The sequence below is a fragment of the Drosophila arizonae genome, chromosome X (genome assembly GCF_054131065.1).
Source record: "Drosophila arizonae isolate 15081-1271.41 chromosome X, UAZ_ARI_1.0, whole genome shotgun sequence".
Classification (NCBI taxonomy): Eukaryota; Metazoa; Arthropoda; class Insecta; order Diptera; family Drosophilidae; genus Drosophila; species Drosophila arizonae.
The window spans coordinates 16,105,856-16,132,537 of NC_142927.1; the positions used below are offsets into that span (position 1 = coordinate 16,105,856).

At 37.4% G+C, this 26,682-nt stretch overlaps 1 protein-coding gene across 1 annotated transcript in view; it reads right to left on the reverse strand.

Moving 5' to 3' along the window:
• Positions 1 to 24,389, reverse strand: part of NetB (Netrin-B) — an 88,667-nt gene extending 64,278 nt beyond the window's left edge. The window contains exon 1 of the mRNA XM_018015507.2: positions 21,844 to 24,389. Coding sequence (XP_017870996.1) covers positions 21,844 to 23,368 — 1,525 coding nt within the window. The 5' untranslated portion in view covers positions 23,369 to 24,389. The remainder of the gene's footprint in view (positions 1 to 21,843) is intronic.
• Between the last annotated feature and the right edge of the window lie 2,293 nt (positions 24,390 to 26,682).

Here is a 26,682-nt window from a genome sequence, read left to right on the forward strand (position 1 = left end):
ACTTTTCGAATCAACTTTGACGGCATCAACGAACAAAGAGGCAAAGGTGAGTTTAAATAGAGTTTGTATCGAGTTTAAATAGAGTTTGAATGGGTTGAAGGTTGGCAGATCTTTACGTAAAGGGTGACATATTTATAGCTTATCAGAATATATGAAAGAGATTGTAATCGGTTTTCTATTATTGAGAATATCTATAGATTATTTTTAAATAAATTTGATTTATAAATAAGCGTTAGCTGATTTTACACAGATATCGATTTTCTGTTAGGGTATACAATTATCGATAACCTTTAACACATTTGATCTGTAGATTAAATATATGAACCCAAAGAATGCTCATCTAGCCTACAGAAGAGGCCGAAGTTATTTTGGGTCTTTAAAGTCAAACCGATTATAAATATGTTTATCGATTTCCTGCTGTTGTAAACATTTATCGATTATTAAAAAAATTTTTATCTAGTCTTTATATATGTATCACTTTAATACAACGGAAAAAATTTTAATTTTTTAAGAGCAGTTTAACATCGATTTTTAGTTAGTGTGTATATTTATCGATCGTTTAAAAAATTATTCTGATCAGCCTCTAATTTAAACTGACCCGGCCTCATATATATTCCCGTAATCTATATAATACTTAGCAGCCAAATGCTTTGAGCCTTTAAACCAAGCCAATTGTAATGAAAGTTTTATATCCACTTAAAAGTTGCCGCCCGCTCTCATTAGCCAAGCTATTAAATGAAGGTCGCAGCAGCTAAAGTGTTTCGAGCTAACAATTTGAATATTTCAATCATTTATAATTAGACGTTTTATAGCTTTGTTAGGGAACCGCCTCAAAACTGAGATTTGTACGAGATGGTGGTGAAAGAGAGTTGTCGAGGGGGCTGAGATGCGACTGCAAAGTGAGTTGAGAATGTGTGTGAATGGGTATGTGTATATTTATATATATATAAAGTATATATCTATGTGTGTATGTTTACTGTATATACACATCGTTTCTTGATAAATCAACAATGTGTGCCCGCATTTGTTTTTGGTTTTGACGCTTGCAGCTAAAATAAATAATACGTATACGCCGCGTTTAAAAAATTTAAAGACAGAGAGAGAGAGAGAGAGAGAAATGTGATAAAAAATGTAGATAATTAAGTTGACGCTTAAATTGATTGCACACACATATTTCGTGCAGAGCTTAAAACTGCATTCGATTTAATTATCGAACATAAATTGCAAGAGCAACGAGCCACGAGCCAGAGCTGCCAATCAGCAGCAGCAGCAGCAGAAGCAACGGTTGTATTACGGTTTATATACGAGAAAGAGGAAACTGAAATGTAATGCTCATCAAAGCGAATGTTAAGCGCATTAATTTTAATGGCATCATTGCGCCAGTTGATAGATTCATTTCAAGGACCAACGACCAAGGACCGAATCGAAGTTATTGCATTGCAATAAGCACATTCACATTGTTGTTGTTGCTTATTGTAATTGCAATGAAGTGTTTGCTAAACATCAAAACGCATTACACAACACTGCATAAAAGTAATTTAAAATTATTGAAATTTCAATTTCAAATTAGCTTTTTGTTTGGCTTTCGGCTCAGTGCACTTGATTGGCTAAGTGATTAGAATTTAGTTATTAGCTCTAAATATGAAATGAATGCATGCATTAATATTTGATTGGTTAAGTGTTGCGAAACACTCGAATATGCGACAGAAAGAGAAATTGATGAGCTGTGAGCGGAAGAGCTTTAGTTGTGGGAATCAATGGCATTGACTATGGTCTACTTATATTTTCTATACTGTTAAACAGTGTTGTAAAGTTAAGAGAATGCAAAAACTTATTCACACATCTACCCATAATTATACATATTTAATTATATTATATTATTGCCCATTATATAAATTTAGTTAGAGATTCGTATGCCCATATTATCTTGTCTGAAGGCCGCTGTTATTTAACTAGTTAGTAGCTATTCGCTTTTAAGTAGTCGTGCATGCCATGCTAAAATTCATTTTAGAAATTAAGTATAATTGGAATTATTATATGCGCAAATGTGAGACTTTTATCGTATTAAAGTTAATTTCAAGAGACTTCAAAGCAAAGGCATCATAAGTATAAAGAAATTTTTTGAGATATGTCAAAGTGCTTGAAACGAGTGAGCTTGACTAGAAGATACACTAAAAAGCTATACTATATTATACAGTCGAGTCTCGATAATTCGTAGCCCGCTAAATCGAAAATCGCGATAAATTGAAAAAATTCTATCCCCTTGAAAGAAATTCATTCTTAATAATTCTCAATAATTTGAATTTCTGTGTAAATCGACAAAAAGAAAAAAAAAAAAAAAATCCCCGAAAAAAAAAACTAATCGGAATTCTACTGCTGTATATAATATAATATATTTTAGTATTTTATTTATGAGCTGCTTGAAGTTATTGCCTTAGCAAGCTCTCTTTAAACTAAACCAAACTCAAGCTAAGTTTTGCATATATATGAATAAATATGTCAATAGTAGCAAAAGTAGTCCAAATATTATTATTAGTATTATTCCTATATATTTGCATTAGTTTTAGTCAGTTGTGGTCATGGTACACGCATCTATTTTTAGATCTGATGTCTGTGGCCATTGGCATATTAAAATTGAAATCATATCACGTTTTGGCATTGTAGCTTTAGGCTCCTCTGTCAACATTTCGAGCCGCCGTCAAATTTGATGATGATGGAAAATTTGAAAACAAAAAGTTGACAATTAGAGGCTAGCCAATAATTATTGGCCAACAAATGTGCACAATGCATGCGAAATGGTTGCGAAAAAATAAATAAAATTGGCAGAAAAAAACAAAAGAGAAAACCAAAAATATAAAAGCTAAATTAAATACAAGTGCAGACGAGTCTATGCGACTGCTCAATGCTCGTTCACAGAACAGGAAAATTGTTAATATTTATATATAAAATAATATATAATTTCAATGATAGAGAATATTATAACTGAACCAACTTTAAAATTCTAGCTGAATTCTAGCTAGACTCTAGTTTAATCTCCATAAATTTGATTTCCCAATACAGGAGTATATACATATATTAAATATACATGAGAGTTTTTATGGCCACAGTTTTTGTATTTTCCGTTCTGCCACGCCTCCATGTGGGCATAACCAATCAACTGAAGCCAATTTAAGCCCAGACTCTATGCCCTTCTATATTAGCAGCTTCCAAGCAATAAACGCAAAGTAAGTTTGTATGTACCAAAGCCAATATGCTCTTTCACACTCTGTGAGCGAGTATTTGTGTTAAAAATAATAAATAACCTGAAACGGAGATTGGGGCAGGCTCAATAAATGTACAATTAAAAGCAGCACGCAACATTTGCATTTCATTTAAGTATTTCAAATAAATGTTTTTTTCACATTTATTGTGTTTTTTTTACTGTGGTAAATCCGTCTGTGTTTGCTGTGTGTGTGTGTGTGTACATGTATGAGTTTTAAATATTGCATAATTTGTTGCAGCTATAACAGCAAAAACAGCAGCAAATCAGCTGTTCAGCATTTCAATGAAGTCCAAAATGCGTGAGAGATTTTATTAGTGCATTTTATTGTTTATGGCTCTTGCTCATTAGCATACCCAGCGGCCAGCGGTGTGAGCCAACTATATAGGATATATATATGTATATATATACCGACTTTTGATGTGCTAACTATTGAGATAATATGAAGAGCTCGATATATACGCAGATATATGTATATATAATATTATAATACATATATTTGTTAATAAAAAATTTATTTTGTAGAAATTAAAAAAATTAAATATTTAAAAATGTGCATCAAGAAAAGAAAAACATAAAAATACTTTTTTTATCTATACATTTTTTTTAATTACAAAAAAATCTGATTAAAAATTTGTAATTTGAAAAAAAAAAAATTTTTTTATCCACCAATTTTGTTTTTAGTTTTTAGGCACTAAAATTTTTATATAAAAAAATTGTATTTTTAAACATTATACTGTATATTAAATTTTATTAATTTAAGCATTTATTAATGCTACAAGCTTCAAATTTCCAAATCATTTTTAAATCAGGTAATATTTGGCTTTTAATTATGTGAACAATTTTTTATTTTATATTTTATCAATCCCTAAATAATAGTAGAGTTGTATGCTACGAGACAAATGTTTTTTATATAGCCTCAACTGCCTTTAGTATACATATATCTGTTGATATATTTATGTACCTTAATGCAATAATTATATGCAATGACAATTTTTGGCAAAAAACAAAAAAACAAAAATAAATAATAATTTTTAGGACAAATGATTTGGGCAAGTCAGCATCTATAGAGACAATTCAATCCATTTTCTAAATCTCTAGCCTTATATACTTAAATATTTATATATTCTCTATAAAGTCTAGAATTTCATATATAAAATTTAAATCTTTTATAATTCACAAAACAGACTTTTAGCTGATGAACTAAACACACCAAAAAAAGCTTTAAAAAAGCTAAAATCTGTTGAAAGAGTATTCAGCGAGTCGTCTAACCGCTTAACTATTTATAAAGTGTATTGTTTTTTTTTTTTTTTTTTTATTGTTGTATTTTTTTTTTTTTTTTCACTTCTTTTCTTTGGCTGCTGCCTTTCGTGATCATAAATTATGTTGGAAAAATGATTATAAACCAGAGGCCAGAGAACCAATACCGAAACGTTGGAAAATTGCATTTACATATTGTGTTAAATATTTAACACTTGCCCAGAGTGCAGGCGTGCATGTGTGTGTGCGTGTGTGTGTGTGTGAGTTGTTGTTGTTTTCATTTGTTTTTTTACACACATTTTAATTAGCTGCATTTTATTGCCAGCCAGCAGGCAGCAGCACCGCCCGCTGCTGCTCCCGCACTACCAGCACCGTCAACGGCAATGGCACTCATTAGTTGTCAAGCACTCAATAAATGGCCGAACCATACATCATTTAAGCCTTCATTAGTTTATCGGCCAAGCGCCTGGTAAAAGTTATTAGCGACAGTTTAAAATTAAATTGCCCGCCTTTTGTTGTGTGTGTGTCAGTGTGTGCTTTAGTGTGTGTGTGTGTGTGTGTTAATATATTCATTTGGAAGTTAATGAACTCGTCAATTAGTTAGTCATTGTCTGACGCGCTGATACATAATTTCATTTCATAATTTTTTTTTTCTTCATTTTTTTGTGTGTGTGTGTGTGTTTTATTAAAATTCATTTTCAATTTTCCAAGCTTTAAGCTTGACATTTTCACTATAAATTTACCATTTGAACTGTTCCCCAGCCTTGGTTTGACTCTTGACGTTTAACACACTGATGACTTTTTGACTTACAGCTAACAAGCTTACAATACTGGATACCCCACACCCATACACACACACACACACACACACACACTTGGTGCTGCTGCTGACTTTCTCAAGCAATTACTATTTAATTTGCGCAAGCATTTTGCGCCAACTGCGGCGCATCACGACAGCATCGTTTGGCACTGGCACTGGCACTGGCCACGCCCCTTTCGTCAGCTACTCCTCTTACGCTGAGGGCTCAGCCGTAGAGTTGGTCATGTTTTGCCTCGACTCCTGCTTCTTCTCTTCTCTTCTTCTTCTTCGACTACTTCATGTTTGCCGCTCTTGACTTTTGTTTTGAGCGTTCTTTTTGCAGTTGTTTTTTGTACCCTATTAAAATGTTAGCTAGCCAAAGCGGGTATGCCAGTGCGCTGCTAACTAAGTATAAATATTATTATATAATATTTGATAAGTGATGTATTTTGTTACATACAAATATATTTAATATAAAATCAATTTTTCACTGTCTTAACGAATTTTTTGGCTTTCATTTCTGCTTTGCCTATTTCGCATATCTCTAAACAATTACAGGGTATTACCCTGACAATAACTTGGTATTTAAGCCTTTCATTTGTTTCTTTTAGCGCGTTTTCGTTTTCTTTTTGGCAGTTTCGATCTTGTCTACGTTGTTGACCGCAAGCCGCTTAACAGCAAAGGCAACAGCAACAACAACAACAACAACAACAACATGAGAAATCTGTCTGAAGGTGGGCGCCTCGCCTCGGCTCGTCTCGCCGCATTCCCGCCCCTCTCACACGCGAATTTGTGGCTGGACATTCACGCGTTGCTTTGGTCTCCGATTCCGCTTATGCTGTATGTGTGTGTGTGTGTGTGTGTGTGTGTGTGTGTGTGTGTGTGTATGTTGGTGTGTGTGGGGGAAGTCGCCGCCGCAGTCATCTACTTTAGTCATGTTTTATGGCTCTTTTGGTTTTATAATTTGTCCGACAACAGCTGCGGCACAAGAAAGACGCCGTGCACTTCTCTCCCCTTCTGCAGCTCCACCACCTCCTTCTCCGCCATCCCGTGCTCCCTCACCTCTTGTTGTACACCCTCTATATAGCATGCCCCTGGACTAGTTCGCAGTTTATGGGCACAGACAGCAGACTTCAAAGCAATTTCGCCTTTTTTGGACAATGTTTTTTTTTTTTTTTTTTTTTTTTTTTTTTTTTTTTTTTGGGCTGGGTTGTTTTTTTGGAGGCTGCTCCAATTAGTTGCCAAATGTTTTCTTATTAAATTCAAATTGTAATTTTATGCTTTTGGTCAAAGCAACAACAACAACAGCAACAAAAGCGACAACGACAACAAAACTTGGCTTTATTCGTATAATTTATTAGTCTCGGTTTGGTGGCCAAATTAGATTTAACACACATCAATTTACATATACGAATTTGCATACACTCATGTTCCGTAACCTGGCAGATGACACGCCCCATTTTTTGTTTGTTTTGCTTCTGCATAAATAGTATCAAATATCTCAGAGCTACTCGGGCAATTGGTAGGGTATATTAGCCCAAACAAAAATTGTAAACCAAATATAATCATAACAAGAGAGTCGAAGGCCCCAGCAGCCAGCACTCTATAATTTACGTTAGCTATATAATTTTCCATTGTAAGTTAACTGTATAAATAAAATTTTTAAAAATTAGGTTTGAGTACAAACTATACATACAGCTATATAATGAATGTATAGTATGTGATTTTATGTTATTTTATTTCTTCTCATTCTGGTACTTATATTTATACATATATTAATATTCATACACTTAAACTTGTATTATACTAATACACCTAATCATACGCATACTCCTACTCATAATTAAAAATCATACTTATATTTACATTTATTTTATATTTACCTATTCATACTCCCTATTCATACTCATACTTATACTCATACTTATACTTATACTCATACTTATACTTATACTCATACTTATACTTATACTATTACTCATACTTATACTTATACTCACACTTATAATTATACACTTAAACTTATTATGCTCATATTCATACTCATTACTATACTTAAGCTCATACTCATACCCACAGCTATACTTATACTTAAACTCGTACTCATACTCATACTCATACTCGTATTCTTACTCATACTCATACTCATACTCATACCAATATCCTACCCAACTTATATCCACACTCATAGTCATACCCATACTCATACCCATACTCATACTCATACTCATACTATTATACTTATACTTTCACTTATGTTCGCTTTATACTTATTCTCATATTCATTCTACTTCTACTACTTTTACCTGCGCTGATAAATAGTGTATTTAATCGTCGTTGTCATTTTACATATTTAAATGTTATTTATTTACTTATTTCCTCTCGACTCTACACTCAACTTGAATTTTATTTTCTTGGTTTTTGTTTATCTTCCAAGTATTTCGCTTTAATATATTTCCCTCTGTCTCTCTCCCTCTCTATCTCCCTCTCCCTGTTGCTGGCCAAACATTTTGTTTGTTTTGTTTCGCATCGTTCACAACGTTTTGTTTTACATGCTTTTCCCTGTTTTTATTTATTTCTTGCATTTATTTTGTTGGTTTCTTATTTTCACTGCTTTTGTTTTGTGTCTTTGCCAGAATGGCCCAAAGGAGCGCTTGGCCCGTTGCAAGTACAGGTAATGTGGCAAGTGATCGACTCTTTAATGCTCTCTGAGAAAAATAAGGTTTGAGTGAATGATCAACTGACTGATCAGAACATTGATGGACTGATATAATGATAAATTATTAGCATACTGGGTAAATTAATTGATTGATGATTGACTCATAAATGACTGTTGGATGAATGATTAACAGGCTGGTTTACTGAATGACAGATGAGTTGATTGACCGACTGAGTTACTGATTGACTGATGATCTGATTAGTTGCTGATCTGATTGATTGGCTAGCTGATTAGATGACTCAATGCTGAATGATAGATTGATTGATTGAACAATAGGAGGATATTAATTGATTGAATGCTTGCCTAACAGATAATTGAATAGCTCATGATGATTGATTGATTGATTCATGGCTCACTGATGGAGGACTGCTTCATAGCTGACTTATGGATTGATCCACTGCAAATTAAACTCTCTTATAGAGAGATCCTAGTTTTAGGTGATAAGACTACGTATAACCCACGCTTTCAATAATATGTATTTCGGAAGGGATTCATTTTAATTTGATGACAGATTTGTTAGGGTATTTGCACTTTGCAGTCATTTTCTGCACTGTTTGCATTGAGCTATGCAAATTAAATTGCAAATGTGTCTTACTTATGCACACAAACACACGCGCAAACACATTTACACATACACACTCATACACACACACTCACACATACACACTGTTTGTTGCATTCACTCGTTTCATTCATGGCATCTCAAATCTATGCAAGCGCGGACGCCGATGCCGCCGCAGCAACAACTAAGAACCAACAGCAGCAGCAACAACAACAACAACAACAACAACGTTAACAAGAACAACTAACTATGCATACACACACATACATCCATATGCGGCGCACACAGATTGCATTTGTTTTTGTGTTGCTTTTGTTTTATTGTGCGCCAGCCTTTTACTTACTTACGTTTTGCCCTCTTCCACACACCACAATTGTGCATAAGTGTGTGTGCGCGTGTGTGTGTGCATATATATCTGTGTGTGTGTGTGTGTGTGAGTGTGTGCTTAGCAGCAAATTGCAATTAGTGTTGACTTATGTTGAAGTCATATCGTGCACCAGTTTCTGTTCCATTCCCCGCATTCCTCCCTCTCACTACCCACGCCTCCCTTTGCTCCATGCTCCATGGCATTCGCTTTCTTCCTTCCTTTTGGGTGCCTCTAGTCGTTGATCTCTTGTTGTAATTGCTGCACTCTCTGCTGTTGCGGCTGCTCTTGCTCTTGCTGTTGTTGTTGTTATTGTTGTTGTTGCTTTTCGACGCCGTCGCTTCGGTATGCGTGGGGCACACATTTGGCCTGGCGTCTGGCTGGAGCTGGAGCTGGAGCTGTAGCTGTGGCCAAATGCAGTTGACCAACACACAGGCAGTTGGCCAAAACCAAATGCGAGATTTATCAATTTTTCAGTAATGTGGTCCAGACAAGCAGCCCTTAAGCTGCTGCTACCCTTTGGACTCGACCGACTCGTATCACTCTCATGTGCTCATGTGATAGAGATAGACCGTGCTTCCCATTGACAGTGTTACTGTGTTACTTTTGTGCCAGTAACTGTAAGCCCAAAAGCAACAATTACAACAACAAGACACTGCCACAACAACAACTGCAACTATATAGGAGCAGTAGGGAAAAATATAATGAAGAAATGTTAAGCTCTAAAAAATCTATGAGCTCAGCTAGGTAATAGAGTTTTTTCTTTATACAGAAAGCAAGTAAAGTTCAGGACATTAGCAAAAGATATATAGATATGCGTGAGATTTATGTATCAGCTGATAATCTTCTATATTCTTCTTCAAAAGGCTTTGAAATATCTAAAGAAGAAGTATCTATTAGAAGAAAAAGTTTTAAATATTTATTTTTATTTTATTTTATTTATTTATTATTTATTTATTTATTATTATTATTATTATTTTATTTTATTTATTTTTTGTACTCATTGATATAGGAGAAATAGAGAAAATATAAAAACAATTTTTCACTGCATATAAGAAAAAATTACGAAAAGAAAAACTTTTTTTTTTTAACTTTTTACTGTATACAAATTTTAGGCTTTACTTCAACAAGAAACTCTAAAGCCTCTAAAAAAAAAAGGACTAACACTTAAAAACATACTGCTTAAGGAGCTATAAATTCATTGATGTAGGCATTGATATAATAGAAATAGAGAAAATATAAAACAATTTTTTACAGTCGACATTGATATAAAAGAAATAGAGAAAATATATTTTTTAAGACTTCTTACTATATTATAGTTTATTTAACTTTAAAACCTCTAAAAAAAAACATTATACCCTGATTTCCCATTGAAAATGGGTTCAGGGTATAAAAAAAGAAAAGGCTAACACTTTATATAAATGCTGCCAAAATAAGCTAAAAATTCATGGGAAAATTCAGTTAAATATTTAGCACATCTCCATAAAGCAACGAATTTAAGTTTGAGCCAAATATAACTCCACTAACTCCACAATTTATCTAGTTACAAACCAATATGCCCCATTATGTCTGCTCTGGCCGGAAAAAACTTCATTTAAAAGTAATTTTCATAGTAATCGAGCGAGGGCGAGACGCAGCAGGCCAAGGCTCCATGGCTCCGTGGCTCCGTGGCTCTATGTCGTTGTTTAGCATATAGAACTGCCCCTATGACTAACTCCGCCAGCAGCACCCACCGGTCCCCCGTCACCCAGCAGCACCACCCCCAGCCCCATCTAGCGCTAGCACTTTAACGCTTTGAGCTATCAGCAGCTAACACTTCGTTGAATTTGGCCACAAAATGTTTTTAAATTCACATAAATTTAAGGCACGGAAAAACTATTAAAGCATTTGTCGTGCACGTTTGTGTGTGTGAGTGTGTGATATGTGTGCAAGTGTGTGTGTTAGTTAATGAAGAAAAATAGATGAGCGCTGTTGGCTGAGGTGTGCGAGACGGCGCTCGCTGCCACAGACTGTAAAATAGCAGCCGAAATGTGCTTAACATTTTCTGTCTTTTCATCTCTCTGGTATGTGCGCCTGTCTATCTGCCAGAGTGTGTGTGTATATGTGTGTGTGTTTATATGTTTGTTTGCTACTGTATAGCGCTCCTTCCACCCTATGCCCCCACACTCCAATCGCCACACACTTCAGCGCTCAGTTCTAAGCAGCAGGGTTCCAACAACAAATTCATTTGGGGCCGCGCTGTCAGCATTTGGTAGTCTTTCGGCATGCACTTGCTCAAGGGTATATCAGATCTATTAAGTCATATGTAACACATATCTCTATGTAGTTAAGGCTTTAACAAGATATTTGTTCCTTTGATTTGAGCTCTAATTTATATATATGTATATCTAATTATTTGTGCATGCGCAGTCGAATTGCATTCGAAAATCTTAATATTTATAAAAATAAAAATATAATTATAGCTTCTGGCAAAAGTTTGTTCATTCTTAAAAAATTCATTCATTTCATTTCGCTCATTAATTCGTAATACTTTTTCCAGACAAATATTTTACATCTATGTTGAAATTTATTTTACGAAATCAAAATTTGTTGTTAGTTAAAATTGAAGTGCCTAAACAATTTAAAATGCCTTTAAAATAGTTATCAATATATATATATATATATATATATATATATATATATATATATATATATATATATATATATATATATATATATATATTTTTTTTTTTTTTGTAACTCCTATATATAAAAAGATTATTTCTGCCAGCATCCTCATATAAAGAAGAAGCAAGCTGAATATTTAGTTATTTAATATATATAAAAATATTTAATATATATATATATATATATATATAAATATTTATGTATATTTAATATACTTACATATATAAAAAATAATAATAATAATAAAATATTGAAATATATAAAATCTCTTTAAATTCCAAATTTATTGATATATTTATTTAATTTTTTTTTTTTTTTTTTTTTTTCCTAAAATATTATTTATATTGTAAATCATATTCAATGAAAAATGGCAAGAAAATAATTACATAGAACTTTGATTTATCTTAATAATAATATTTTTTTTTTTAATTTTTAAATAAATATATAAATAAATTTTAAATTAAAAGAGATATTATATATTGAGATACATATATTTTATTTATATATATATATATTAAATATATATAAATATTTAAATATAGATCATATTTTTATTTTATTTATTTATTTTAGGGTATTCATTCTTCGTCACATTGAAGTCTGACCTTAGCTGGCTGTTGTTTGTAAATAAGTTGCAGCGATTTGTCCCCTGTCTGAACTGCTCGACCCCAACACAGGCACACACACACACACACACACATGTGTACAAGGCGTTAATTACTTCCAATTGGAATTTTGGTTAGTTTATAATTTGCTATGCCCATTTTTAATGGGCGACAAATTGATGGCCTCTTTTAACAAAAACACTTTATGCTCGAGGATTAAGGCGTTGCCATTAGGCAGGAGGCGGGGCGGGCCTGTGCTGTGCTGAGCTGCGCTGCGCTGCGCTGTAGAGGGCGCCGGTTGCACTGAGCGCTCTGCAATTTGAAGCCATTTGAATTACGTGTGGTCAGCAGGGTCAGTAAGCCAGGCCAGACCCAGCCTGACCCGACGTTAGATTGCCGTAGCTAAAAGGCAGTTAAAAACTGCGGCACGTAGCCAGTGGCAATGGGCGCGCGAAAGCGTTGCACTGACTGCGAATGAATGAAAAGCCAGGCAAATAAAGCCAACCAGCAAAAAGGGCCAAAGCAGAGATTCGATTACGCAGAGAGCATATAGAGTAAGAGAGAGAGAGAGAGAGAGAGAGAGAGAGCAGTAAGAGCAGTAGCAGCAGGTTTTAATAGAGCGGGGCGTGCGGTTGGGCGACTAGGCGCTGCTGGTAGGTGTTGGAGCATAGACCGCAAAATCATGCGGCCACGTTAGCTTGAATGCAACAACAATATGCAACAGTAGCTGCAGCTGCAGCAGCAGCAGTCGCAGCTCTAGCTTCCAAAGCATTTTCAGATTCCGTTTCCGTTTCTATTTTTTTATTTTTTTTTTTTACATTTTACGTTTAATTCCTTTTCGTTTTCGTTTTATTTATTTTTTTTTTTTTCTACGCTTTGGGGTTTTTACGCTTTGCTTTGACTTGGGCTTTGCTGTGGCATGTACAAAGAGGTGGGCTTGCGGCAATGGCAGGAAGCTGCGGATTTGGGTGCTGGGTGCTGGGTGTTCGGTTGCCGTTGCACTTCATTGAGCCGTGCAAGTGTTAAAAGTGTTGCAAATTGCGTGGTTTTGATGCCACGGCGCTGCATCCAGTGACGTTGGCTAAAGGCAACGTGGGAACCACATTGCCCAGCCCGAAGCAGCCGGCAGATCAGAAATCCACTCAAATGGATATACTATAAATATATTGAGAGAGCGCACACTTAAACGATATACATATATAAAAGTCAAGTGAACAAATGTGAGTCTCAAGCACGCTTAGCAAAGTAAACCAACTGCATTTGTTGGCCAGAGTGCACAAAAAGTGGCAAGGGGGAGTGACAAGGAGGAGGAGGAGGATATGTTCAACTAGGAAGTACTTCGAACACGATTAGATTCCTCATTTTATTTAATTTAAAAGAGTCTCTGTGCTAGAAAGGTTTTTATAGATTCAGGTAGAGCAACTGATTTCTTGTCAGGACAAATTTGACTAGGAAAAAATTGGGCATTATTTTCATTTTTTTTTTTTTTTTTTTTTTAACTTCTCTATGCTTGCATTGAAATAATATTAATAATCTAGAGCTTTGATAGAGTTGAAGAAATATTCAAAGCAATATAATACAAGTTGTATTTGTGGACAAGCTTGGGCTATGCTGGACTAGGAGATAGCTAGTATATGAATTTGTCTATTAGAGAGGTTTAATAAACTTAAACCTATAAGCAATTTAGCTAGCAGAAGGCATCAGCTCTGACATACTAAGACGAAATCACAAACAAATCACACATGACATGCGGAAGGTCAAAACTCAGTACGTTGTTGCTATTAGAAAATCTAATTTATATTCCACAATGAAACGAAATACAGTCGAGTCTCGATAATTCGTACTCCGCTAAATTGAAAATCGAAAGAAATTCGTTCTCAATAATTCTTGATAATTTAAATTTCTGTGTAAATCGAAAAAAAAAAAACTGTTCCCCTTACCAATTCGAATTATTATATGTACATATATTATTTCCCAAAATTACCAATTAATTCTGAACATGTGCTAATTCATATAAGACCAGTAAAAGTATTCAAGTCAAGCAGAACATTCTCTAAATTCATGCCACGGAAGCTATCTAAAATTGCAGAAAATATGTACTCATATACACTCTACTATGTCATATATTTTAGCAGAATCTGGAAAAGACCGTTGATTCTAGCTCCCTCTCTCTCTGCCTCTTTCTCTAGGGAGCTCTTTCATAATCTATATTAATATCATAAATATGTATATTAATATGTCTTATAATATTTTATTGTTTATTCCAAACAAAATTTGAGCTTCGCTTGCTATAAAAGAATATTTGAAGTGTCTAACTCTACAGGGGTTCCAGATGGATATAGAAATTTGGCTAGCAATAGCCTTGACTTACTTTCAGGCATTGGCCACACACTCCAGCTATTTATTGAGTATATTTCAGGCCAAATAATTGCACTGCTCACCAAATTTTTCTATATCAACTGCCACAAAGTGTATAATTGTAAATACTTGATTTTCATATGCTATCAACATTCTAAAATTTGTTGAAAATAGAATTCCATTCAAATATCTGTAGAGCTGTGCATAATTGAATATATTCAACTGCGTTAGACTAATTAAAATTCCTTTGTAGTTTAGCTGTGGCATTTTTTTGTAGCCTTTGAGCTAAAATTCCTTTCATGCTTTAGACAAAAACAACAAATCACGCTCATAATATTGTCCCTTACACACACACACAGAGAGCAAGTGGAAGAGAGAGAGAGAGAGAGGGACACACATTCCCTAGCACAACACAAATAAAGTACAGTCTGCACTTGGGGTTGGAGTCGATTGTAGTTGAATTAAGTTGAGTCGCGCACAAAGGACACTCATTATGCATGCCCAAGCTCAATGCAAGGATATCATCAACTACCCACTAACTCTCATACTTGCCCTCCCTCTCTTCGCACCCCCCCCCTCCTCTCTCTCCACTCTTTCTCTATCTCTCTGTCGCTTATCGCTCTGTGCCTCTGTCTAGTTTTTTGCGCTATGCTATTTTTTATATAACGCTTTTTCAGCATACTTTCAGGCGCGACGCCAACAAACAGCAACAAAATGTAACCACAGCAAAGCTGCCAGCATTTTTTTACATTGCCACCCCCAGCCCCGCCCACAATAGAGCCACATTGTTGCGGTTGCAAAATAAAGTGTTGCATTTTGTTTTTATATTCCAAGCGATTCATTCGCGCAACTCCACCCAACTCGGTGGCCGCCTCCTGCCGCCTCCTGCTCACGAATCCTGCCCCAGACATAAGAGCCGCAATGATTCTTGTTGCATATGTGCAACAACTTAACTGCCAGCTGTTCGCTCTGCTAGCTCCGATAGCTCCGATGGCGCTGAGCAATCGCGCGATTTGTTGCAAGTCAGGAGAGCCAAAGGAAATCATAAAAAGAAAAATAAACAGAAATTGGCCAAACTAAAAACGTTTTCAGCTATAAACGCTTGGCCCATTCCATTGTTCCGCCGTACAGCTATCCCGTTGTCCATTGTCCATTTGTGGGCATGCAAAATGCGCACAGCTGTCGGGATTAACCGGGATGAGATGGCATGGCATGAGATTGCAATGTAAATGCCGCGAATTAGTTCAAGCCGCACCCCTCTAGCCTCGCCTCAGCCACCCCCGTAAACGGTGAACACACACACACAAACACGCACACACACTTATGTACTTACACACAAATAAATGTAATAAAGAAATAAAATTCTCTATGGGGGCGACAAACAATGCCCTTTGGCCTATGTTTGGCCTGCGCTCACTGTTTCCATTTCCCATTTGGCATTTCCCACTTCGATTGCAGCAGCCGCTGCCAAAAAGTCTGAAAAACTGAAAATTTAACAGATGGCGCGCATTAGCTGCGCTTCACTTGGCCCCAGAGACCAAAAGTAGTATCGCGCGACATGCCCACGCCCATCAGCCCAACGGCCCAACAACCAACGGCCCAGCAGCCCAAACAACCCGATTGTAGCAGTGGACCACAATTTGATTCAGCCCTGCCCAAATAGACAGGTAAATACAGCAGCAGCAGCAGCAAATAAGCTATACAAAAAGTGATATCAAACATATTTTAAGAAACTATTTGCTTTTAATTATATTTGTAAACTACCAAATGCTGATATCAATTTGTCTATCTATATATATTTCAAATAAATTCTTTTATTTGTATAGTCTAGGCGCACTACGAAAAATAAATTTCGAAGTGCAATTAATTTTCAAATTTTCATATTACTCTCAAAATATATATTAAAATATAGGGGTGTATGTTAATTCTTTTTGAGCAGCTTAACTCAAATTATATTGAAGTAGAGCCCTATTCGGCATTCAGTTCATATGGGCAAAAAGCTAATTTGAATTTGATCAACTTTCAACTTTGAATTATGAATAACTTATTTCTCATTAATGAAATGCATATAAATATATAAAGAAATATATGATATACAACATATCTAAATATAATATCAAACTACCATTTTAAAAAATATCTCGAGTATTTTTTAAGAGCTAAGCTCAAACTCATTTTGTATATAAATATGTAGGTTCCTAAAAAAATATATCAAACAAAATAATTATACCCTGATTTCTCATTTTCAATGGGTTCAGAGTATACAAATATTTGGCTTTTGTAAAATCTTCCACATATTTGATACTTTCGCAATTTTAAATAATTTTTCCTTCTTAGATATCCCTTCATCTTTATATTAGACATCCTTTAGAAAATCAAATTTTAAATATTTCAAATATATTTTAAATACATTTTAAATAATATTGGTATAGGTATATGCTAGTCGAGCACATCTGAATCTAGCTCTCTTACTTTCCAAGAGAACAAAAATTATTATACTTGCATATATTTAGCTCCCTGCTGTGACTCAACAATATCTGATATATTTCCAATTAAAAAGAATAAAGCTCTATAAACTAATTTGTAATAAAAGATTTTAAATATTATTCAGTATAAAATTTATTACAATTTATTTTTCTATTATTAAATAAAAATAATATTGCCAAAAATAATAAGAGCCACACAACTCATAAATATTCTATGAATTAATTCACAAATCTATCTATCTATATATATAATATAAATAATATAAATAATATATATATATATATATATATAAATATATATATATATATATATATATATATATATATATATATATATATATATATATATATATATATATATATACATCTCTGAAATTATATATCTATCAATTTTTATAAGCAAGTAAACGAATTAAAATAAAATATAAATGTATAGGCCATATATTTTGAGCAATTTCGGACCACTGTGCGCTTCCATAACGAAATCGAAACAAATTGCTGGTGAATAAAGCAAATCTAAATATTAATGTGCGACTCAATGAGTCGGAAGCGGGTCGCATCGCATGGCACTCACAGTCCGGGACTTTGGGTTTGGCTTTGGCTCTGGTTCAGGCTGGGTTTTTGTATATATATATATTTAATTTTGGGGTAGGCCTCGAGATAAGCCGCACGATTGCAGGTAGCAATCGTAGAGCGATTCCTCTTTCAATATTTGCTCAGCTCTGTTTCGCGTAAATCTTGCCGAAGCTTTCATGGGCAGCTGGTCAGTTAAAGAGGAGGAGGAGGAGCAGGATGACAGGGTCTGGGTCCTGGTACTTCAAATAATGGATGGCCCGGACCAAAACAGGGCAGACGTCGCTGTTAACTTCGCTCGACATAAATATTTTTATCACTTGCCTTTGCCGGCGCTTCGAGTTTGTTTGTTTCCGTATTTTTTTTTTTTTTTTCTTCATTTTTTGTTTCTTGTCGGAAAGCGAATGGGAAAGGAATGAGAATGCGGATGGGAATGCGAATACGAGTGCGAGTGCGACTTTCCTAGGCAAGCTAAGCTGCCCTCTAGGCGCAATGGTTATGAGAAAAGAAAAAAAGAAAGTAAATTCATATTAAAGCCTTTAATCTCGCAATCAAATCGCAGCGACTTGTGCGTTAAATTAATTTTATGTTCTCCTTTTAGCAGTGAGAGCCGCTAGATTTCTATGCTAATCAAACGGCTACCGAGCGCCAGTTAAATGGAACGTTAACGAAAAACATCAACTGCAATAAATTTGCATGGATAATTGTTTTGCCCAATCACCGAATCCTGCCCATAAAAGCTGCAAACATACAAAATTCTAGCTTGGCACACACACATTCGATTATATTAATTGCGTTGCTAATTAATGATTTCTAATCAGAGATAATTTTTAATTGTCTCTTAATCTTCACGAAGAAGACTCTTAGCAATTATCAAGATTTGTTTTATGCATGGTAAAATTGCTGACTTTTGTTACCGATATTAATCGATTTTATGGAAATGGATCGATAACGTTTAACGAATCCTTGGAACCCATCTAAACACTTCTGATTCAAGTCTCTCCCTCTTCATGGTGTCGACTGAAGGCTTGAGAGGAATTTTAGACATAAAACTGCGCAAGTTAGTCTAAATCTGGAATGTGGACTATGGCCTCATGTAGTCTACCACAGCTGCCTTTGCCTGGTAGACATACCATATATTTAAATTGATATATGTCTATAGATTTATTATATTTTGCACTAAATATATTGAGTTGGTCAAATCTGTGTGGCTCACGGCCAATGTCAATTGCCCAGGAGATTTCGGTACATAGGACCATAAATAAGCAGAGACTACGAGGCTGACCTTTGACTGCGTTTGCCGTTATGGGGTTGACCCGCAATGTAATGTCAGCGAGCGTCGCCCTAACTTGACGTCGCACGCTGAGCATTTGTTTCCTTGATTAATTCTGGATGGAGAGGACGTCGTCGTCGTCGTCGTTCTCGTCGTCGGCCCACAAAAAGTTAATCGTTAGTAATTTATGACTCTCTGTGGAGGCGAGCGGCAGACAGTCAAATAGCCACGGATAAGGTGTATAGGGTGTGCATTGGGGGTGTCGCTGGCTGTCAGTCTTCCTCTGGCTCTCCCTCTACCTATCTCACTCCCTCTCTCACATCGTCTTCCACTCTGCGCAAGGTGCGGACAATGCTGAGCCAAAAGCAAGAGAACACAAATAATTGGTTTGAACCAATGTGGACACAGCTCGCCGGCTGCTCAAAATCAAGATAATGATAATGATAATGATGATAATTATGATGATGATGATGATGATGATGATGATGATGACGAGGAGAACGACGACAACGCCGACGATGGCATAAATGACCCGCTGACTTTGACAACAAATATGCCAACGTAGCTGAGGGAGATCGTTGCACATTGCTACGATTCGATTGGAATCGATTCGATTGGTAAACGAACTGAATGCTGGAGGAGTTCGAGGAGTTGGAGAAGTTGGAGGAGCTGGAGTGGCACGTCGAGGCATTCAAATGCGCCGTCCAAGTGTTGAATTAAGCACCAAAAATGCAAAGAGAAGAATGCCGATGACGTCGTCGAGCCCTGGCGACTGGCATTGGCAATCGGAGGCTATGGCCATTGGGCAATCGAATGCGCTCCATGGCAATGCATTGAATTGAGTTCATTGCGCTTCAGGAGTGGACCCGGCCGCACAATGGACGCAATTGAAAACGCCACTCGACGGGGCCAACAACAGAACACACGACTGTCCCACCGAGGCGACAGTGAATGCCAGCTATAAAGAATTTTCAACTTTAACGTGTGTGCGTGTGTGTTTAGCTCAATCTACTTAGAGCAAAAATATATATAGATTCTTGAACTTGTAACTTTGACATTGCTTAAACAAACCCAATTGATTTTTTATTAAATATTTTTAGCAAGTGTATTTCATTAATTCGTACCCAATTTTAATTACTTTTGGTATATACATATTTTCTATATCACTTTTTCCACGAATTTTGTTCAATATTTATTATCAATATATTTCTCTTAATTTGCTTTTGAGTGCTGCCATCCAGAAAATATTTGTAAAAAAAATGCATAAATAGCAACTAATTGCATTTAATTGAATTTTGATATGTGTTCAAATGGAGAAATATTTTACATATTATTACGCATTTTGCGCATCATTCGACCAAATAAATACACAAATATCGTAGAATCATATTGACCCACTTAGCAGCTTATGCCCATTTCATATTCATAATATTTTTAACTATAACAAATGAAATATTTCATCAAATGCAGCTGCCAAATGAGTTGCTCGACTGATTGGAACAACCACAATAAAAAATTGCTCTTTGAGTTTTGATATTTGCCTAGCCTAGTTGGGTTGAGGTTTGAGTTTGCTAAAAATAAATTTCAATTATGCAAGCTACAAAAATATTTATATAAATATTTGATATGTAATTATATTTTAGCTCTGAGTTCTATCAGAATACATAAAAATTTTTAACTGAATTTCATCGATTATAGAGTGAGATTGCTGAAGCTGAAGATTGGTTGGAGTATTAGTTCTTCGAAGAATTCTCGTGTTTGAGCAGTCTAGACTAGAGCACTCAAAATTGTTTTTTTTTTTTTTTCAATTTTTTTTTTACATTGAACTCCACTATTAATATCAATGCCCCATTTAAAATACCTTTTTTAATTTCAGAAGCATCATCATAGTTTTTTTTTTTTTTTTTTTTTTTTTACTAAGGCGAATTTAGTTTCAATTAATACGCGACAATGTGACCTCCGATAAAAACCAGAAATACTATATAGGCAAACTCCTATGGTGATAAGATTTTTATTATTTTTATTTATTTATTTATTTTTATTAAATGCATATAAAAGAGAGCTATTTAAAAATTATATATAAACATTATTTATAAACATTCAAATAAATAAATGAATAAAAAGTACAAAATTCTTATCACTATACGAACTTGCTTTGAAAAAATATAAACAATAAGATTTTGTCTTTAAGATTGTGAATCTGAAACAAAACTAAGCAGTAAATCCCATAAGCACTGCCGCTGGTCCATAAAGCCTCCTAATTCTAACTAAAGCTAATATTTAATTAATGACAAATAAATTGATTTGTATTTTTTTTTTTTTTTCGTATATTGAGTCCCATGCTTTCGAAACATTTCATTGGTATTTTATCAGTTTAAAGTGCATTGATTCATAATATTCAAGTAAAGCCTAGGTTTTCAAGGAAAAAAAAAGAGCCAGGCTTATATTTGACATGGATATTATATCAATATGATATATAATACAATATAATACCTAGGTTTAAATTTTACATGAATCATTATGATATATGTATAATATAATATAGTACAAAAACTCTATATATGAGAATTGTGTATAATGCTTAAGTCTGAGTTTTATAGCATATAGATTCAAGTATATATAGATTATATACACCTTGGGATATGCTTTTATTGATATTAGCAGCAGCATATTTTTTATGCAGCATTGGGGAATACGTAATATACATCTGTATATACTCGCATATGGTTGTGTGTATATATGTCACGTAGCATATGGCAGAGTGAGGATATATTTGCTTTTATGGCAAGTAGTATAACGTTGCAAAAGCATTTTTTTTATGGAACTGTTGGGGAATCTTTTATATTTATCACTACATAGATATACGTATATATGTATGTATGGGTATGTATGTCATTTAGATAGATTGCTTGACTCACTTTTGCATTCGTTGGCATCGTTGTCGGTGGCCCGTCCCCAGGGCCGATCGAAATAGAAGGGTTTGCAGCGCTCGCACTCGGGTCCGGCGGTGTTGTGCTTGCAGGCGCAGGTCATGGCCAGCTTGGCGCTCAGCTGCAGGCCGGACGGAGTGCGTCCAAAGTGGCTGTGCAGGGACGTGGGAATATTGTCGTCGTCCTGGCCATCGTCAGCGTCGGCATGCAGGGCGCTGCTCGACCCAGTGCTGGTGGCAATGCATTCGGAGGCGTGGCCATTGCACTTGCAGCGACCGCCCACAGCGAAATCGGAGACGGCGTAATGCTGCGACACAGACAGCATCTGTTGCATGGAAACGGCAGCGGCACCAGCGACTCCTGCGGCGGCATCCGATGTGCCCGACTGTGTGGATGTTGATGATTTGGCTGGGGGCGTGGTCTTGGCCGGTGCTGGGGGCAATGGCATCGGAGTGCTGACAGTCAATTTGCCCTGGAAGTGCTTCTCGTAGAGGCTGCTCTTGTGCTTGGACTGGCGCTTGCTCTCGCCATCGTTGGCATAGTCCAGATGCAGTTCGTCGTCGAGCTCGAGATGCTTTTTGGGCTCTTCGTACTCCTCCTGATCGTAGCCGGCACTGTCGTTGTCATGCAGATTGTAATCGTACTCATCCTGCTCATCCAGCTCATGGCCATCCAGCTCCTCCTCCTGGCTGGCGGTCATCTCGTCACTGAAGCTGTTCGCATTGCCCTTGGCCCGTTCGCGGCTTAGCAGCAGCTGCGGCGGCAGCTCCAGGCGATGGAAGACCACACGGATATCCGTAGCCGTTACCCAATCCTGCAGCACCAGCGACGAGTCCAAATCGTTGGCCGACGGACGGCCCTCCAGGGTGTTGAAGGCGAAACGCTGTGCGGCGCCACCGCTGGCTGCATCATGTTGCGAGTTCATGCAGCGCGCCTCCTGCTCATTGAACTTGCTGATCTTGGCACGATCCGCCCGGCCGTAAAACTTCTGGCACTGCGAGCTGTAGAACTGGAAGGGCTGCCAGGTCTGGCCAAAGTCGGAGCTCTTGTAGATGGCCAAGGAATCGGGGCGCGGTGATTTGGGGCAGAACGAAAGCGAAATGTAGGTGAGCTCGTATTTCTTGCCCAGCGACAGGGTCAGGGTGACATTGTCCGGCGGCGCAGTGTCCGGATCGTGTGGCACATTGACGCTGCCCGAACGCCAGCAGGTCACGTTGCTCGGATTGTTGAGGTCTGTCAGGGCGGCGGGACCATAGCGATGCTCCGACTTGTCGCAGACGCGGCACTCGCCTGCGCTGCCGTCGCGCTGCAGCTCGCAGAAGCGCTCCGGCTTCTGGGCTCCACAGACGCTGGACGCCTGCACCGGATTGCCGTAGGCGGCGTTCACAAAGCTCGGCAGGCACTTGCGCGGCTTGCCCTCGAAGTAGCATGGATCATTAGCGTTGATGCTGACGCCGGCGGCGGCATGGGCCAGGCAGGCGAGCAGCGCAGCCAATTGCAGCAACAACATCATCTTAGGGTCTTTAGCTAAGCCAAATGCAGATTCCAATTCTCCCTCTCACTTTTGCTCACTTTATATATCTTTCTCTTTAGCTCTCTTGCTCACTCGTTCACTCTTCTTTGGCTGTTTCACACTCTTTGTAGTTGTAATCTTCTTGCAGTGTATGTGTCTCTGTCACTCGCGAGGATCAATGGGCGAACGGTGTAGGCACAAAACAAAAAAACAACAAAAACACGCAAAGACACGCAGCACGCGGCACGCGGACGCTGAGCGGCGGCGTCACTGAGTCTGGCACGGCGGCCGCATGCAACAGCTGCCGCTCCGATTTACGATTTCCGATTTCAATTTCGGTTTCTCTTGCCACTGTCTGCTGCTTGATTCCCACTCACTACTACACAAACACACTCCCTCTCTCTCTCTCTCTTTCTCTCTCACTATCGGTATCTCTTTCTGGCACTTGTTCAGCTATGGCGTTAGTAGCGCTCCTCTGCTGAGGGAAGAGACCGATGCGATTGCGATGCAACTCGGTCAACGGCCAGCGTTGTTCTGTTTTGTTCACGTCCTCGTCGCGTATCCTGCAGGCGAGGCGACAAACAGACGACAGCAAGCCAAATGATTTGTTGCTCGTGTTGAGTTTCTGCTGCTGCTGCTTCAGCTTCAGCTTCGCTTCGTTTCGTTATTTGGTCTCGGCCAATTTCACCACTGCATGTTGCGGAGGCTGCTGCTGCTGCTGCGGCTGCTGCTGCTGGCCGCGAAATGTTGCTACACTAATAGCGAAACCAAAACAAAAAAAAAAATACCAACAAAATTTATACGACACACATACGCGCGTGGGCTGAGCGCCAAAGCACGAGCACTGCCACTGTCACTGACAAAACAACAACAGCAACAAAAACACGACGACAAATACACAGACAATAAACACGACTCGAATTCGTTCGCTCTTCGTTCGCCTTGCGTCGGCTTCGTTGTTCACCTGGCAAACGTTTGTCCGTTACTGAACGTTCGCAGCATCTCGGGCCGGTCGCTTGCCGGCTGCTGTTGCTGCTGTTGCTGTTGCTGTTGCCGTTGCTGCTGTTGCTGTTGCTGCTGTTGATGTTGCTGCTCGCTATGCTCTGTTCGTTGTGGGCCGCAACACGCGCGCTCTCTTTGTCACCCTATCGCTTACACTCACTCTCTCTCTCTCTCCGGCTTAGTTTAATGTTGGCGTTACTTTCATGCGCTGCACAGTGGTTTGGCAAGTTCTTATTGGAATTTCTGTTAATTGAGAAGATTTAATGCTACCGATATTTTTGTTAATGAAAATATTTTTAATTAAATTAATTAATTAAAAATGTTTCTATTTATAAGTGAATACTACTATATTAAGACAAGGCTGGTTTCAACAAATATGTGCGTCATTATTATATGAAAATATTTAAATAAATTAATAAAAATAGTACAATTATATTATATAATACAATTAATATTGTATTAATAGTATAATTATTACGCAAATATGTATTCTAGTTCTATTATTATTTAGATAAATATTAATATAAAGCATACAAAACCTCCATGTTACAACATATAATTCTTAAATTAATAATTTTTTAATAATTTATATATTTATTTGCCAAATTATTATAAACAAATGTTTCTCAACCGGTTTTTTTTTTTTTTTTTTTTTTTTTTTTTTGCAAATGCTTAGTACTAGATTTGACACAAGATAATAACAAACACAAACCAGTACGCGCTCTGCAAAAAGTAGACTGGCGAAATGCCCATAAACATTTTTCTGTACTGTATTAACAAAAAGTCATGACTTTGTAATAAAATACTTTAATATTCAATTCTTACTGTGCATCGTTAAAACATCATTATTATTTAGCAAATTGATTTGCTGCTTTCGTCGGTTCAACCACAGTGCGCCATGTGGATATAGGTTTTGTGGATGCTGCTGCTGCTGCTGCTGCCGCTTAGCAACATTTGTTGCCCAGGCACATGCTGCCAGCAACATTTATTGTTGCTTTGTTTTTCGTTGGCAACTTGCCTAAATTTGAGCTCCAAGCAATTTGAATTAGTTGAGTGTGAGTGTGACACAGGAAATCTTTGTGAAATCTTTGGCTCATAAGTGAATGCAGTTACATAGGAGTGTGCCTGTCAGTGTGTGTGTGTGTGTGTAGTTGCATGTGTATATTGTTAGTCGATTTATGCGCTCGTCTTTGCCTTAACCCCAATTCGCGCAGCGCTTTCAAAACTTCCGCTGTCACGAATTCAATTCAATTCAATTCAATTTTGTTCACAATGCAAAACGCCGACAAATATGCCGCGTCAGACGCAGACGCCGCGACGCCGCGACGCCGCGACGCCTGCGCAGCAGCAACAGCAACAATTTCTGTATTGCCTTCGTTAATGCCGTCAGCAAGCCAAAAGACATGCTCCACTTGGAACTCGCCTGCCAGCTCCCTGACCCACACACACACATACACACACACACATGCACACTGGCTGCCCTTTTTTATTTTCTTTGTTGCTCTTTGTCTCTGTAGTGTCATCTGCAATTTGTAAGGCCGCATTACGAAGTCCCTACCTGCCCTGCCCCGCCCTGCCCTCCCGCCGCCCACAGTTGACGCACCGCCTCGTACGCATTTATTTATCGCTTGTTACCTTTGGGGCGCAGACCCAAAAGCTGGGAACGTGCCCAAGCTGCGTCGGCCGTTGAGATGCTTCCGTTTCGCTGAGCGGCTGGAGAACGCACCAGCCGCTGCCACCCCTCGCCCACGCTCGCCCCTCTTCCACTCCCTCTCCCACTTTTTTTTTTTTTTGGCTGCCTTTTGATTTATTGTTTTTGACATTTTGTGTGCTTATTTCTCGGTTTCAGTTGCGTTTCAAGTGGTTCCCAACAATTCGACTCGTTATGTTTTATTTATAACGGATTTGTAGCTGCCTGCGTTTCGCTTTGTCTTGGCTTTTTGTTTATAAATATTTATACGCCCTGGCCATGGCCATGGCCATAACTGCGTGTGTGTGCATGTGTGTCTGTATGTGTAAGCTGGAAAAAGCAGTTAGCGGTAAACTCGGTGAAGCGACCAGCCACAGCTGTCAGGGCACATCAGCATCCTCCGGCCCAAATATGAGGCCCATTTGACCTGTGCCACTGACGGCTTGAGCTGGGTTCGCCATGGAATTTCTGCCGAATCCAGTTCATTTCTGGTTGGGCTATAGCTGAAGCTTTCAGTTTCAGTTTCACTCGCCGCGACTTTATCAGCTGGCCGAAATGGCTTGCCTTTGGCTTCCACTCTAACGTGCCACTTGCCAGTTGCCACTTGCAACGGGAGCAAGTC